Source organism: Zeus faber (assembly GCF_960531495.2).
Source record: "Zeus faber genome assembly, chromosome: 6".
In the NCBI taxonomy this organism is placed as follows: domain Eukaryota; kingdom Metazoa; phylum Chordata; class Actinopteri; order Zeiformes; family Zeidae; genus Zeus; species Zeus faber.
In genome coordinates, this window is record NC_137201.1 from 1,355,056 (window position 1) to 1,367,940 (window position 12,885).

A 12,885-nucleotide genomic window follows, 5' to 3' on the forward strand; every position below is an offset into this window, starting at 1 on the left:
CGCGAACACAAATTAACAGAGATTTATTCATATTTTGAGGCTCAGGGTAAGATGGCCTAAAAACAAAATTTGGATGCTTTTCCTTAAAAACTCATATACATACACACACACAAATTCCTATTGTAAAAACACACCCACGCAAACAAGACAGATCCCAAAAGGAGTGTTTACATGTGTGTATGTGTGGGTGTGTGTATTGGTAGCCCTGCCCTAGTACATGCAATGTTGGATCAACCAGAAGTCGGAAAAAGGACCATATACAAAAACACACACACACACACACAATCACGGTGTAAACACACAAAAAAAAGCCACTGTGCTTGACATAATTGTGTTTACATTGGAGAGACGATGACGATGGACACTCATCACCAGGTCCCCGGGCGCGTCCACAAATGCTGCCCACTGCCCAATGCTGCGCCCCCGGAGGAAGGACAAGCCAAGGATGGGTTAAATGCAGAAGCCTCATTTCACCGGCCACCAAAAGCATGTGTGTGTGTGTGTTTGCGCGTGCATGTGTTGTAGTGTGGTGTGCTGTGTGACAATTAAAGATTCTTCTTCTACATGTGCTGCTTACATGTCAACTGTCTGCATTTAATGTTGAGAATTACAGATGAAGAGGAGAGGAGAAAATAGCTACATGCTGCCTGTAAATGAGAGTTGCAGAAACAGCTATGTGATTTCTTTGAGAGAGACTATGGAAAATAGAAAGACAGAGCGAAACGGAGGGAGGGAGAGAAAGAGAGAGATATGGCAGGAGACAGTGGAAACTCTGAGCAATGTCAGGTGTTTTTGGTATTTCTCTGTCCAGTCTTACCACGTCCCCCAACACACTCACACACACACACACACACACACACACACACACAGCAAAAGAGGAAGAGTGGCGGTAGAAGAAACAACAAGAAAATAAGCAATCGAGTGGAGCCTAGAGTTTGAACACCGCTGTAGAGAAATGAACGTGCCATCAAACATTCAGAGAAATCCCACTAGAGTTGGAACCCTCCGGCCTGAGTCAAGGTGAGTCAATGCTGTTTTCTTAGTGGGGAGTGGACATATTAGATGAGGAATGTGAACTAAAAAAAAGGTACAAGGCGCTGGCATCCAAGAATATAACAGTCACCAAGACATTAACAGCAGATCCTTTAAGTCCTGTAAGTTGTGATGTGGGGCCCCATGGATCAGGCTTGTTGTTCTAGCACATCCCATGGATGCTTGATCGGATGGGATCAGACCCTGACCCCGGCCATCCACATGATGGAGAAGAAAACGTGATTTAGAAGAATCCAGAAGGCCACCTTTGCTCCATGGTCGAGTTCTTACTCATGTGCCCATTGTAGGCGTTTTCAGCCCCACACGCAGCAAGCTGTGATGCACTGTGTGTTCTGATACCATTCTATAATAGCCAGCATTATTTTTTTCAGAAATGTGTGCTATATACATACAGTAGCTCTTCTGTGGGATTGGACCAGACGGGCTAGACTTAGCTGCCCATGCACATCAATGAGGTCGTCCATGACCCTGTCGCCGGTTCACCAGTTGTCCTTCCTTGGACCAAGGTGCTAACCACTGCATACCGGGAACACCGCACGAGTGCTGTTTTGGAGATGCTCTGACCGACTAATCTAGCAATCACAATTTTTCCCACCCCCTGACAGGTGCCATTGTAATGTGATGAACAATGTCATTCACTTCACCTGTCAGTGGTTTTAATGTTGTGGCTGATGGATGCTTATACGTATACTGTATATACTGTGTGCATATATACAGTATATACTGTATATACTGTGTGCATATATATATATATATATATATATATTCACCTGGCAGACACGGATTATAATCCCTTACAATGCGCCTCCAACCTCCCCTAGGGTAATTGTTCATCTCCATACGAGGTAAACAGGACTAAATGTGACGTGGTTCTTCAATGTTAGAATGTACATTGTAAAGAGAAAAGACATCTCTCTTTACATAAACTCTGGGGGGCTCCTGGAAACACAGAGGCAATGTTTAAACCCCCCCCCCTACAGGTAGAGGCTATTGTCCTCATTCAAATAGTTTATCGTATGCCTTTTTCTCACAGTGTGTGCGTGTCTGTGTCTTTGGTTGGGCCGGCGTGTCTCATCATTTCCACAGCCAGTGTTTTAAAAGGGGGCCCCCAGCATTTTGTAAAGCATTTCAAGTGGTCTTTCATAGCCCTAAAAGGGGGATAAAGTGTTGGGGCCGCAGAATGGCATTCGGAGGCCAACACTCGAACAAAGCCTGATTCCGAATCTTTAATTTAAGTCTTTATTGATCCTCTGAGGTTACAGTCTGCCAGGCTGCCGTCGGAAGCAGAACAAACAGCCAGTCACCTCGTCACAAGTTTGAAAAAATAAAAATAAAAAAAATAAAAAAAGATGCGCTCAAAGACAGTCAAGAATACTGTAGTAAGAGTGAAGCTGTTTATCACAAATAATGAGGCCTTTATGCTAAAAATATTGTCAATACAACTTTGTACTGGTTTGAGGTAGGAATGACAATTCAAGATTCAAGAGGTTTATTCATCACATACATATACAAACTGTCTGTCTGGCAGGCAGTTGGCAACTGTCTGGCAATTGGCAGGGACATTGTGATTCAATAATGATTTAGCTATAAAATATACATCACGCCCAGCACCTCCTTCCCTCATAGATCCAGCGACAATTTCAAAACGAGGTGTGGCAAAAAAAAAAGTTTGATTAGCATTGGATGCAGAGGTTTTATCGATCAGATGTACACACAGACAGATAGACATATAGATAGAACAACAGACAGGTAGATAGAACAAAATCACTTTCTCTTGCTGCAAGATAAAATTTAACATATAATAGTTTATATTGAATTACGTTTCTTTTGTGATTGTTGTCATTTTAGATCTATCACAGCGTTGCACCAATTGAGGCGAGATTGCAGCCACGTTCATTGGCCTATAATTACACAAAATTTACTACATAATTAAACACAATATTCTTATCTCCATTATAAATAAAACAGACAGGGGCCAGTCATAAATAAAACAGATATCACCCTGTGGCAATTTCGCCTTCTACGCGTCACCCAAGTGGCGTGTTCAGGGACCTCCGTCACAGAGACACAGAAGACGGGTTGTTTATTGGAGAGAGAGGGCTAGTTGGAATTAGCCCCGGAGCAGATGGAGATGTGTCACGACAAGGGCTCCTCTCCTGAGTGAGTATGTGGATGGGTGTTTTGACCTGCTGCTCGTTAGACCAACCAACGAGCAACAGGTATGCAGCCACTCTGATCCTGGATCCACCAAGTACCTAGATCTAGGTCAGGTGTGTCTGCTCAAACCACACCGTCCCCACACCACACACCCTAATTAAAACAAAAAACCTTTGGCGCTTTGTGTGTATTGATTACAATAAGCTGTGCTGTGCCACTGGCACATGCAGTGAGCACACAGCTGTTGCATAAACTTAAAAACATTAAAACATATAGAAAGTACAATTTAGGCCTACATATTTTCTGAATATAGGCTTATGTTCTAAATGTAACATGTAACAAATAAATCCTGTTTTCCCGTTACGATATTTTCCGGGAAACGGTTGGGATGGGCATTCCCGGGAATCCCACCGTGGTGATTTTGTGTGACCGCTCACAAAAATTGAATACCCTGTCAAGTGATATGCTCTGGCGCCAAGCCTGGACAGACAGACAGACACATATGTCAGTCAGTAGACAGACAGACAGATACATGTTATACATTGTTTTAACTCGGTAGTTATGGATTGATAGATAACAGAAAATTATTTAGGCACCAATAGCAACAAACAAGCACACGTACACACACAAACACATGGAGACACCATATGGCTCCGCAGCATGAATGAACATGTTACGCACGGTCAATTTGCATAATCAAACTACAAAAGCAGACGTTTGTGTGTGTTTGTGTGTGCATGCATGTGATGTGTGTGCGTGTGAAGAAAGCAACACATCTGTCAAAGCAGCCGACACACACAAGCACACACACAACACACAGCCTGTGAAAGGAGAGGGTCTGAGCGGCAACTTCAGAGGCCTGTTTTCTTTTCATGGTGGGGGCAGGGGGTTGTTTTGGGCTGGGAGGCGGAGTTAAGGGTTAAGGAGGTGGCGTAGGAGTCAGATTTCTTAAAAAACCCCAAAACAAAACACACGTACAACACTCAGAGAAATAGCGGAAAAAAAGGGGGGGGGGCTTTGAAAGAAACATTCAGTTCCTTCGCTGTTTGAAGGGAACCAGTCTCGGGTTGTTCATCATGCCACCTCTTTCGCATCAAAGGTAAAGAATTTGGACGCAACGGTTTGCTTTAGGGGCTGATTGGCAGGCTCACCTCACCAGAAAAAAAAACTTTTAAAACACGCATGCCATTGTTTAGACATGTGTTTGATCGTGGAACAGATCACCAAAATTCAGCATAGGAGGAGACGGGTACATTAGCCCATTGCTGGGAAATAACTTCAGGCAAGCAAAAAGACACTACTTTAAATATCTATACACAGTGAAAACAGTCCCATGGGGGTAATTCTCTGCGGAGTACTTGAGATAGATAGATAGATAGATCGATAGATAGATAGATCGATAGATAGATAGATCGATAGACATCTATGGCAACATTTGAACACAATGACATGTAGACATACATACACACACACAAAGGTAGTCACACATTGCAAACATCTTCACACTTAAGCAATTTCTTTTCAGCAATACTGAAAGGACTTTTGAGATCTTTCCTTTCACCCTGGCAGAGAGAGAGAGAGAGAGAGAGAGGGAGAGAGAGAGAGAGAGAGAGATATAGAGATAGAGATAGAGAGAGACCTCCCCTTTTCAATTGGAAAGCATTCATCCAGAGATCCCTGGCCATTACATCCCTCTGGTATATATTTTCTCTCTCTCTTGCTCTCCGTAGAGCCTGACCCCTGTCCTTCCTTTCTTCTCTCAATCACTGTCTGTAGTTGCTCAGAGAAAACAGAATTGAACTGGCCTCACTCGATAGCAGCTAAACCACTCATTTATAGTGAGCAGAAATAACAAAACAATAAATAACAACAGCAGATTATTAAATAATAAGTGGAGAAAAAGACCACCATTATATTCCAATTACCGCTATAGGAATGCAGAAGGCCTGGATTTGGGGTGGGAGGGAGCAGCTGAGCATCTCCCACTCTCTTCTTCCCCACTCTTTTCTCCCACTGCCCCCCCCCCAGTGTTCAGAGTTTAAACTAACAGTTCTTGAAATTCAAATTTCGATCTGTTTCAGCTTATCTGCATCGGAGTTTAACGCAAACGCAGTCCAAAAGTAATGGTTAGATGACACATTTTTGTTTATGGTTACATATGTAACTAAGTACTGCCATGTAGTTTGCATTTAGAAGCTGAGTACATTCCAAGAGGAAACTCATCTTTAACCGTTCTACTCCATTTGATCAATTGGCCTTGCAGAAAACATTAGAAGAGCATGGGTGTGTGTAGGGAGTTGTGGCGGGGGGTTCTGGGGTTAAAGGTGAAGGCTGGAGGGGAAGAAGAGCACATGGTTTCTCTCTCTGTTTTCAGTCTGCTTTTCTGTCTTCCCATTCTCTTACAGACACATACAATGACAATAAAAAACACACGCACAGGGAATTGCACAGGCACAAATACACACAAATATGCAAAAGGCCAATACTCAAAAACTTCGCTTTGGCAACAGTCGGTGACATAGGTCATTTGAATGAAGAATGCTCAGAATTTTAGGGAGACAAGAAGAGAGCACAGGGATGGACTGATACAGCATTTATGAATACTGGTAAAATGCACCAAGCCAATCTTGAAGATCTTGAATCTTGAACACATAATGTGTTGAGTTAGACCAATAGTTTGGGCTGGTCAGAACATAATAGTTGCCATATCAGCCATCTTTCTCAACTGAAGACTACATCCACATACCCGCTAGCTTGCATACCAGACAACTACTGCAAAATAATTTTTGTTAAGGAATGTTGGACAACTCGGGCAGTAGTAGTATAGGTGATAGTTATCGACCGATAATTAACGGGCTGTAGCCCTTTGTGGAATCAAACAACACCTCCACCACAAACACAACAGCATGGCAAAGTGGATCTCAGGTTTAAGAAAGCCAGATTGCTATACTGCAGGTCAGAAGAACAGCCAACTAAATGTAAAACCTCACCAGCTTGCCTGACCTCATACACACACATACTTTTAAAACCATCTTCATTCCAAAGACAAGCACACAAAGCTACAAGGTCAGTAGGCTATCTCTGTATAAATAAAGGCGGACACGGCATCCTTGTACAAAAGAGGGGAAACCCACCTCGATTTTGTCGGTCTTAGCATCTCCCCAGTAGAGCTTCCCTGCTGCGTGGTCGATGGCTAGTCCGTTGGGCCAGCCCAGGGAGCTGTTGATCAGGACCAACCGCTCTGAACCATCGAGATTGGCCCTCTCGATCTTGGGCCGCTCACCCCAGTCTGTCCAGTACATGTAACTGGGGTAGGGGATTTCATAGGGAATTAAAACAACAAATTTAAACAACATCCATCACAAAATCTACCCATGATTTAAAAACTGCATGTTAAGAATCCATTGAAGGTCCGTCACATTGAACAATCCAGAGGAAACTTGCTCAGATATCCTCATATTGTGGGACATTTTGGTTCACATTCTCACTCTTCACATTATTAATTTACGACTATAAGAAAACACGCACAAAAAGCCAACATTTACCCATTAACAGGATCCAAGACGATGGCTCTGGGTTCATCCAGATTTTCAGAAATCAGAATCTTCCGGGAGGTTCCATTCAGTCTGGTTACCTAGTTCGGAAAGTATTCAGCAAAACAAAAGTCCACCAGAAGCCCCAAAAAAAGCCCACCACCATTTTTTTGCCATGTTTTTGCCATACATACACCACACTAGCCTTGCCACAACATAACCCCCCTCAACCCATGAATCCATCAATGGAAAAATGGGTTGACGGACTAAAAAACTGAAGACATATTTGCATTGGATTACTGCTATAGCTATTTTTCTTTGCAACCAAGAAGTGTTTAACATTAAAATGCCTTTACAGATTTTATGATTATTATTAGATACATTTTCATAAAGTAAAAAGTTCCCAGAATCTCTGAATTTTGAGTTTGGAAAATCGTGCCCGTTTCAGAGGGCGCCAGGTCTGTGAGCACCGCCAAGGTACCTCAATACGGTCGGTGCCCGTGTCCGTCCAGTACAGATTGTGGGCCACCCAGTCCACTGCGATGCCGTCTGGGTGGTTGACCTCCGTGGTGACCAGGGTGGTGGCATCGCTGCCGTCAATGCGGGCACGCCTTATGGCCTTGACTTCGTCATCCGTCCAGTATACATAGCCTTCAGTCGGATCGTAGTCTATTGCTATGGCATGACGAATGTCCTCCACCTGTGGTAGAGCAACAGCAAGGGACAGAACAGTGACAGACAGTGGGGGGGTAGCACTGAACTTGGGAGCACTTGAACTGAAAGCTGAAAATTCACTGGCAACGTTCCATATTGGTGTCGTGTGAAAAGGAGCCGATGTCGATGTTCCGTAAAAGTCATTGTGGTGTGGGGGTGGTGTGGTTTAAGCAGCCAGACCTGTCTTGGGTTTAGGTAATTGAGCCCAGGATCAGGGTGGCTGTACGCCTGTTGCTTGTTGATTGGTCAAACGAGGAACAGGCGTACAACCACCCTGATCCCAGGCTGTATTTATTATTTGTAATGTTCATTATGTTTAAGTGTTCTTGTATTACATGAAAACAAAAAAATATATATTTTCCCTCTTTATTTTTTCTTTATGTGTTCTTCTAACCCTCATTTTGAAGTGTATTGTCTGAATCGACTACTTACAATGACTAAAGTCATTGTAAACAAGTATGTCGGTTTACACCTGGCATTAAAATGTGTCTCCACATGCCTCTTGAGTAACCACTTCTGATCGGATCTCACTTCATCGCTCCACATGCAAATCTAATATATTGTGATTATAATATAGCAATATATAATATAATCTCAGAGAAATATTTCGATTTATTTAGTTTCCTTAGTTTCTTACTTGTATGGAAAATGAAAAATGTAAACCTAACTCAAGTTGCTTCATTTGGGACTTGGGACTTAATTTAGTAAAAACTACATGTTTTGTGTAAATACTTTACTTGTAAATAATAAATCCTCAACTTCTGTAATGGGGAGACCGCATTTGCTGGATTACATTAAGTTCTATGCGAGCTTCCTTCAACGCCCCCGCCCCCATCCCCTACCCCCTCTGTCCTTCCCGATAGAATCACCTATCGGCAATCGCTACACCCCAGCGATCGCCGATTAGAATTTTGCACTATTGGTCAAGCCTACTGGAAACTCTGAACAGGGGTCCAGGGTGCTTGTTTACACTTAGCTTGCTGGCTGGATATGACACTTGATTCACTAACATGAAGCTCGTGATAACTGGCTTGCACTAACATTATTGGCTACCAGTTTTCCTACCATTTAATTTTGTAGCGAGTCACAAAGGTGTTCAGGGGAAATGTTTTGCAGTAATAGTATACTTTTTTTGGGCTAAATATAGCTAAGTAAAAGTAAAAGTCTACAGAAGTATAATAACTCAAGTTAAGTACAGATACCTTCAAAAAATGTTGAAATACAGTAACAATGTTTTTTACTTTGTTAATTTATACCTGAGGGGCGAGGGGTTCACAAATGTTGATCAATTGCACTGTTACCATTATGACGAGTTAGATTTTAAGCTCCCAAACAGGCAGCCCATTCTCTCTGTTCAGGAGACAGATGCCTCTCACTACAAAACTGACAATTTCTGCTCAATCCCCACCCCAGTAACCACTCTCAACTTCCACAATATTGAATGCTGGGATGTGCCTTCAGATAAAATAACTTCACTTCTCCAACCAACAAGTAGCCTTCCATCAGTAAAAGGAAATTTGGTTGGCTTCAGCAGGAAAAGAACGAAATGTGCTTTTACCTGCAGCACTATGTCAGTAAAGTCCGGCAGGTCCAATGAAATCCTCCTCAAATCCGTTCTGCGGGCCAGCAACAGAACCTGTTCCGCACCTGGAAGTGCAAACAAGGTACAAACCATGATATTCAGATATTCAATTCATCAGTCCGATTTCTAAAGGAGTCATTTGAAATTCCACAAGTCCACTACAATCATTGAATGTAAAAAAAATATACAAAAAAAGCAAAAAAACAAATACGAAAGTCAAAATAAAAAAAGTAAAAAAGATTTATTCTGATGTCAGAATAGTTACCGTCCCAAAACAAGTTGCTTTATTCACTTGAAGAAATTTATATAATTCCCTTTTTTTCCCCCGGTAAAAGGCATGGTTTATCAATGCTCGCACAATAATTGCATAATCGAATCTAATAGGGTAATCTAACAATAATATAATAATATATAATATTATATATTATTATTATTATGTATTACATATAATAATACAATACTAATCCAGGAAAAATGTTAGGCCAGTCAATTTAACTCAAAATAGACATAAATAAATAGAAGATTTTGTTCGTCAGCGGGCTAGTTGTGAGTTGAGTTAAGACACCTGGAAAACCAGAGTTCATAAATGCATTCAAAGTATGTTCGACTTTTGGATCACCTTGATTCAGGGTTTCCAGTTTGAGAATTTTCTTATTTAAAAGTTGCGCTTGATTGTAGCGCAATCCATCGATAACCTGGAATGAACTGAATACACTAGATTTAAGCTCAATCCTGATATGTTACATACATACCACATACATTTCATAAATCATCTTTGAAACAAATCAAGTAAAATGTATATTGTAGAATATCTGTGATGAGTTCAAAATATTTTGATCTCGAAAAACACAGAATATTAATTTGATCAATCTTGGGGGTAAAAAAGACGCTATTCTGACTAGAAGTCAGAATTAAAATCCTCCTGGATTAAAAAGGGGTTGGGCTGGGAGAATGCTCTAAATGTTTTTTTGAAGTCCCAGGTAATTTTTCCACTAAACATCATTTCTCACAATGCCTCTCGGCTTGAGCCAATCACCACACAGTCTCCCGGCGCTTCGAGAGACCCTTGCTGTTTTTCAGCCGCTGGGTCTGATTTAGAGGGACTTGCACCAATCTCACCTCATGGGAGGACACACACACACACACACACACACACACACACACACACACACACACACACATACACATACACATACACATACACACACACACACACACACACACACACACACTTCAATTTAACCAGCCTAGCACAACAAATTAAGAGGCATAGACACTTGCTCATTTCCATTCATACAGATTCAGACACAAACACACACACTCACGGGCAAGCAATACAATAGGGTAGTGTTGTTTTATTGTCAACAGCAGCTGAACAATTGGATGGCATCCTTCATTCAAACTCATTATGTTCACAAAGCAAGGCCTAACGGACGGACGCGCAGACGCGCACACATTAATAGGCGTTTTTTGTTTTTTTCCAGCCGGTAGGATAAGTCTTCCATTGTTTAATGACCGTGGGAATCAATACAGCTGATGGTCAGTTTGTCACTTTTACTTAGGGGTGTATATGACCAGTTCTCATGACATTATACACATTGGAAACAGGCTGTCAAGAAAGGAAATGATCCAGAACCATCACTACCGTCACTGCTTGTGGTTCTGCACAATTTGATTCTATTTGATATTAAAGTTTCCAACAGTTAACGTGTAGACCATAGAAAGTGCTGCAAAAGGAAAACATCCATCCTGCTTCTGAAGAGAATCCGCATGATGAACTCAGTAAGTCCCCCCGTACCAGGCTTGCACGTCCTGCCATCCTGTTTGAGCTGCACTCCTGTGGGGCAGGCACAGCTGTAGTAGGGCTGGACAGGGGACAGCAGGCAGAGGTGACTGCAGCCTCCGTTGTTCTCGCTGCAGGGGGTTTGGACTAGGGGGTGGGGGGCACAGATAGAGAAAGTCAGAAAAACAGAGGGATGCTATTGGGGGTGGTGGTGGTGGTGGGGGGTTAGCTACGTTAGTGCAGTGCTCTGTAAAAAATGGTTGTGATACGGAAGTGAGGAAGGGTTAGTACAGTAACAGCCATTGATGTTCTGCAGCTGCTATAAAATAAAACAAAATGTCAACAGCCTTCAATCAGAGTTACAATCGTGGACTTTAAATCCATATCAAATAATATTCTCCCACATCCTTCCACTATAGATATCAACAGGAAGGAAAGAAAGCAACACAAAAGCCAACAAAACAAAAAAAGAAAATACACAAATGAAAAAACAAGTTGAATAAAATGACAAACCAAAATTACAAGTTAAAATTAAAATTCATCATATCCTGGCCTGCAAATTGTCTTAAACATGATTAAGTGCCTGTTATGTAGGTAAGAAATTACCCCACTCTTGTGCAGTCAATTTCCACACTTCTATCCGCCTTCTATTTATATTGCACTTGCTTTTCTGGCAAAACACTCCATAAGGTAGCTTTTTTTCACACTAATAAGGTGACTGTGCGGTTCAACGGATTTCTTTTGATACCCCTGGTGCTTTTTACTTTTGTTTTGCCGGGTTGCTATGCCAACGGGTGTGCCGGTATTGTTTACCTCCGGGACGAGCTGATTGCTCTCTCCAAGCCTACACTGCTGCCCGGAGCGAGACCCCCAATCCCCGACGAGTTGAAGAGAAGACATTGGGGATGCAGGGCCGGTGTCAAATGGAGAGCAAGGAAGTGGAGATATAAACCATTTCTTCCCTCGATTGTCATGGGGAATGTGAGGTCCATGGCAAATAAGATGGACGACCTCGGAGCACCTTCCACCCCCCACCAAGCAGAGAACCAAAATGAAATAAAATGTATAAAACAAACTCTGACACAGGGTTGCTATACCTAAAAAACGACAGCCTCTGACACAGGGTTCCAATATCTTAAATAATAAAACACCTGACTCTGAAACAGGGTTCCCATACCTTAAACGAACAGATGTCCTAAAAAAATGATCAGGTCATCTTCCCTAAGATCTGGTTCCTCGACCCAGCATGGTCGACCGGCCTCCTTCCCCCAGGGCAACGACAGACTGCCCCTCCTCCCTCCCGGAGCGTGGGGCCTTGGGCTGCTGTGCTGGCTGGTGATGGCGTGGCCTGATTTCGCTGCTGCGGGTGCTGCTTGGAGGCGTGGCCTGGCTGCTGGGCTGCTGGATGGTCCCGGCGGTGGCTGTTGGGCGGAGGAGCTAGCCGCAGACTGTTACCCGTCTTGGCTGCTGCAGCTGCTTCTCCCCCGGTCCTCTGCCGGACCCCTAGGTGCTGCTGCTGCCAGCCGAGAGAGGGTTGGTGTTGGGGCCACGGTGCTGGGCCCGCTGGTGGTTGCAGAGCGTCTTCAGACAGCCCTTCTGTGTCCCTTTCCGTGCCGGAGAGTCCCTGTTCAGGTGCCACTGTGGCAGTTCCGCCTGCCACACATAATCAAGTGTCGTTTTCAGGGCCCTCCGGTATAGAGACACAGATGACGATGGGTTGTAGACACCAGTTTATTGCAGTTTATTGATCCAAGTCAGGCGTTGCTGCTCAAACCATCCCATCCCCACACCACAGCAGTATGATGTGTTTCACCGAGACATGGCTGCAGTTACATATTCCAGACGCTATCATCATCACCATCCCCAGCTGTCAGCCGGTACGGGCTGACAGAGATTGCAGATGGAGCAGTAACAAGAAAGGAGGGGGATTGCTGTGTGTGGTAGATGGGGTGGCTTAAGTAGCCACACCTGATGCTCGTTGGTTGGGCTAACGAGCATCAGGTTTAAAAACCCCGTCCACACACTCAGTCAGGATGGGAGCCCGGTGTCATGACATGTTCCAT

General features: G+C 43.2%; 1 protein-coding gene across 1 annotated transcript in view; it reads right to left on the minus strand.

The window, feature by feature from the left end:
• The window catches only part of lrp5 (low density lipoprotein receptor-related protein 5), a 117,299-nt gene that overhangs the window by 43,865 nt on the left and 60,549 nt on the right, over positions 1 to 12,885 (minus strand). Inside the window, exons 7-11 of the mRNA XM_080002409.1 lie at positions 10,838 to 10,969; positions 9,016 to 9,104; positions 7,225 to 7,443; positions 6,756 to 6,844; positions 6,345 to 6,516 (exon numbers count right to left, since the gene is read on the minus strand). Of these exons, the coding sequence (XP_079858535.1) occupies positions 6,345 to 6,516; positions 6,756 to 6,844; positions 7,225 to 7,443; positions 9,016 to 9,104; positions 10,838 to 10,969 (701 nt within the window). The remainder of the gene's footprint in view (positions 1 to 6,344; positions 6,517 to 6,755; positions 6,845 to 7,224; positions 7,444 to 9,015; positions 9,105 to 10,837; positions 10,970 to 12,885) is intronic.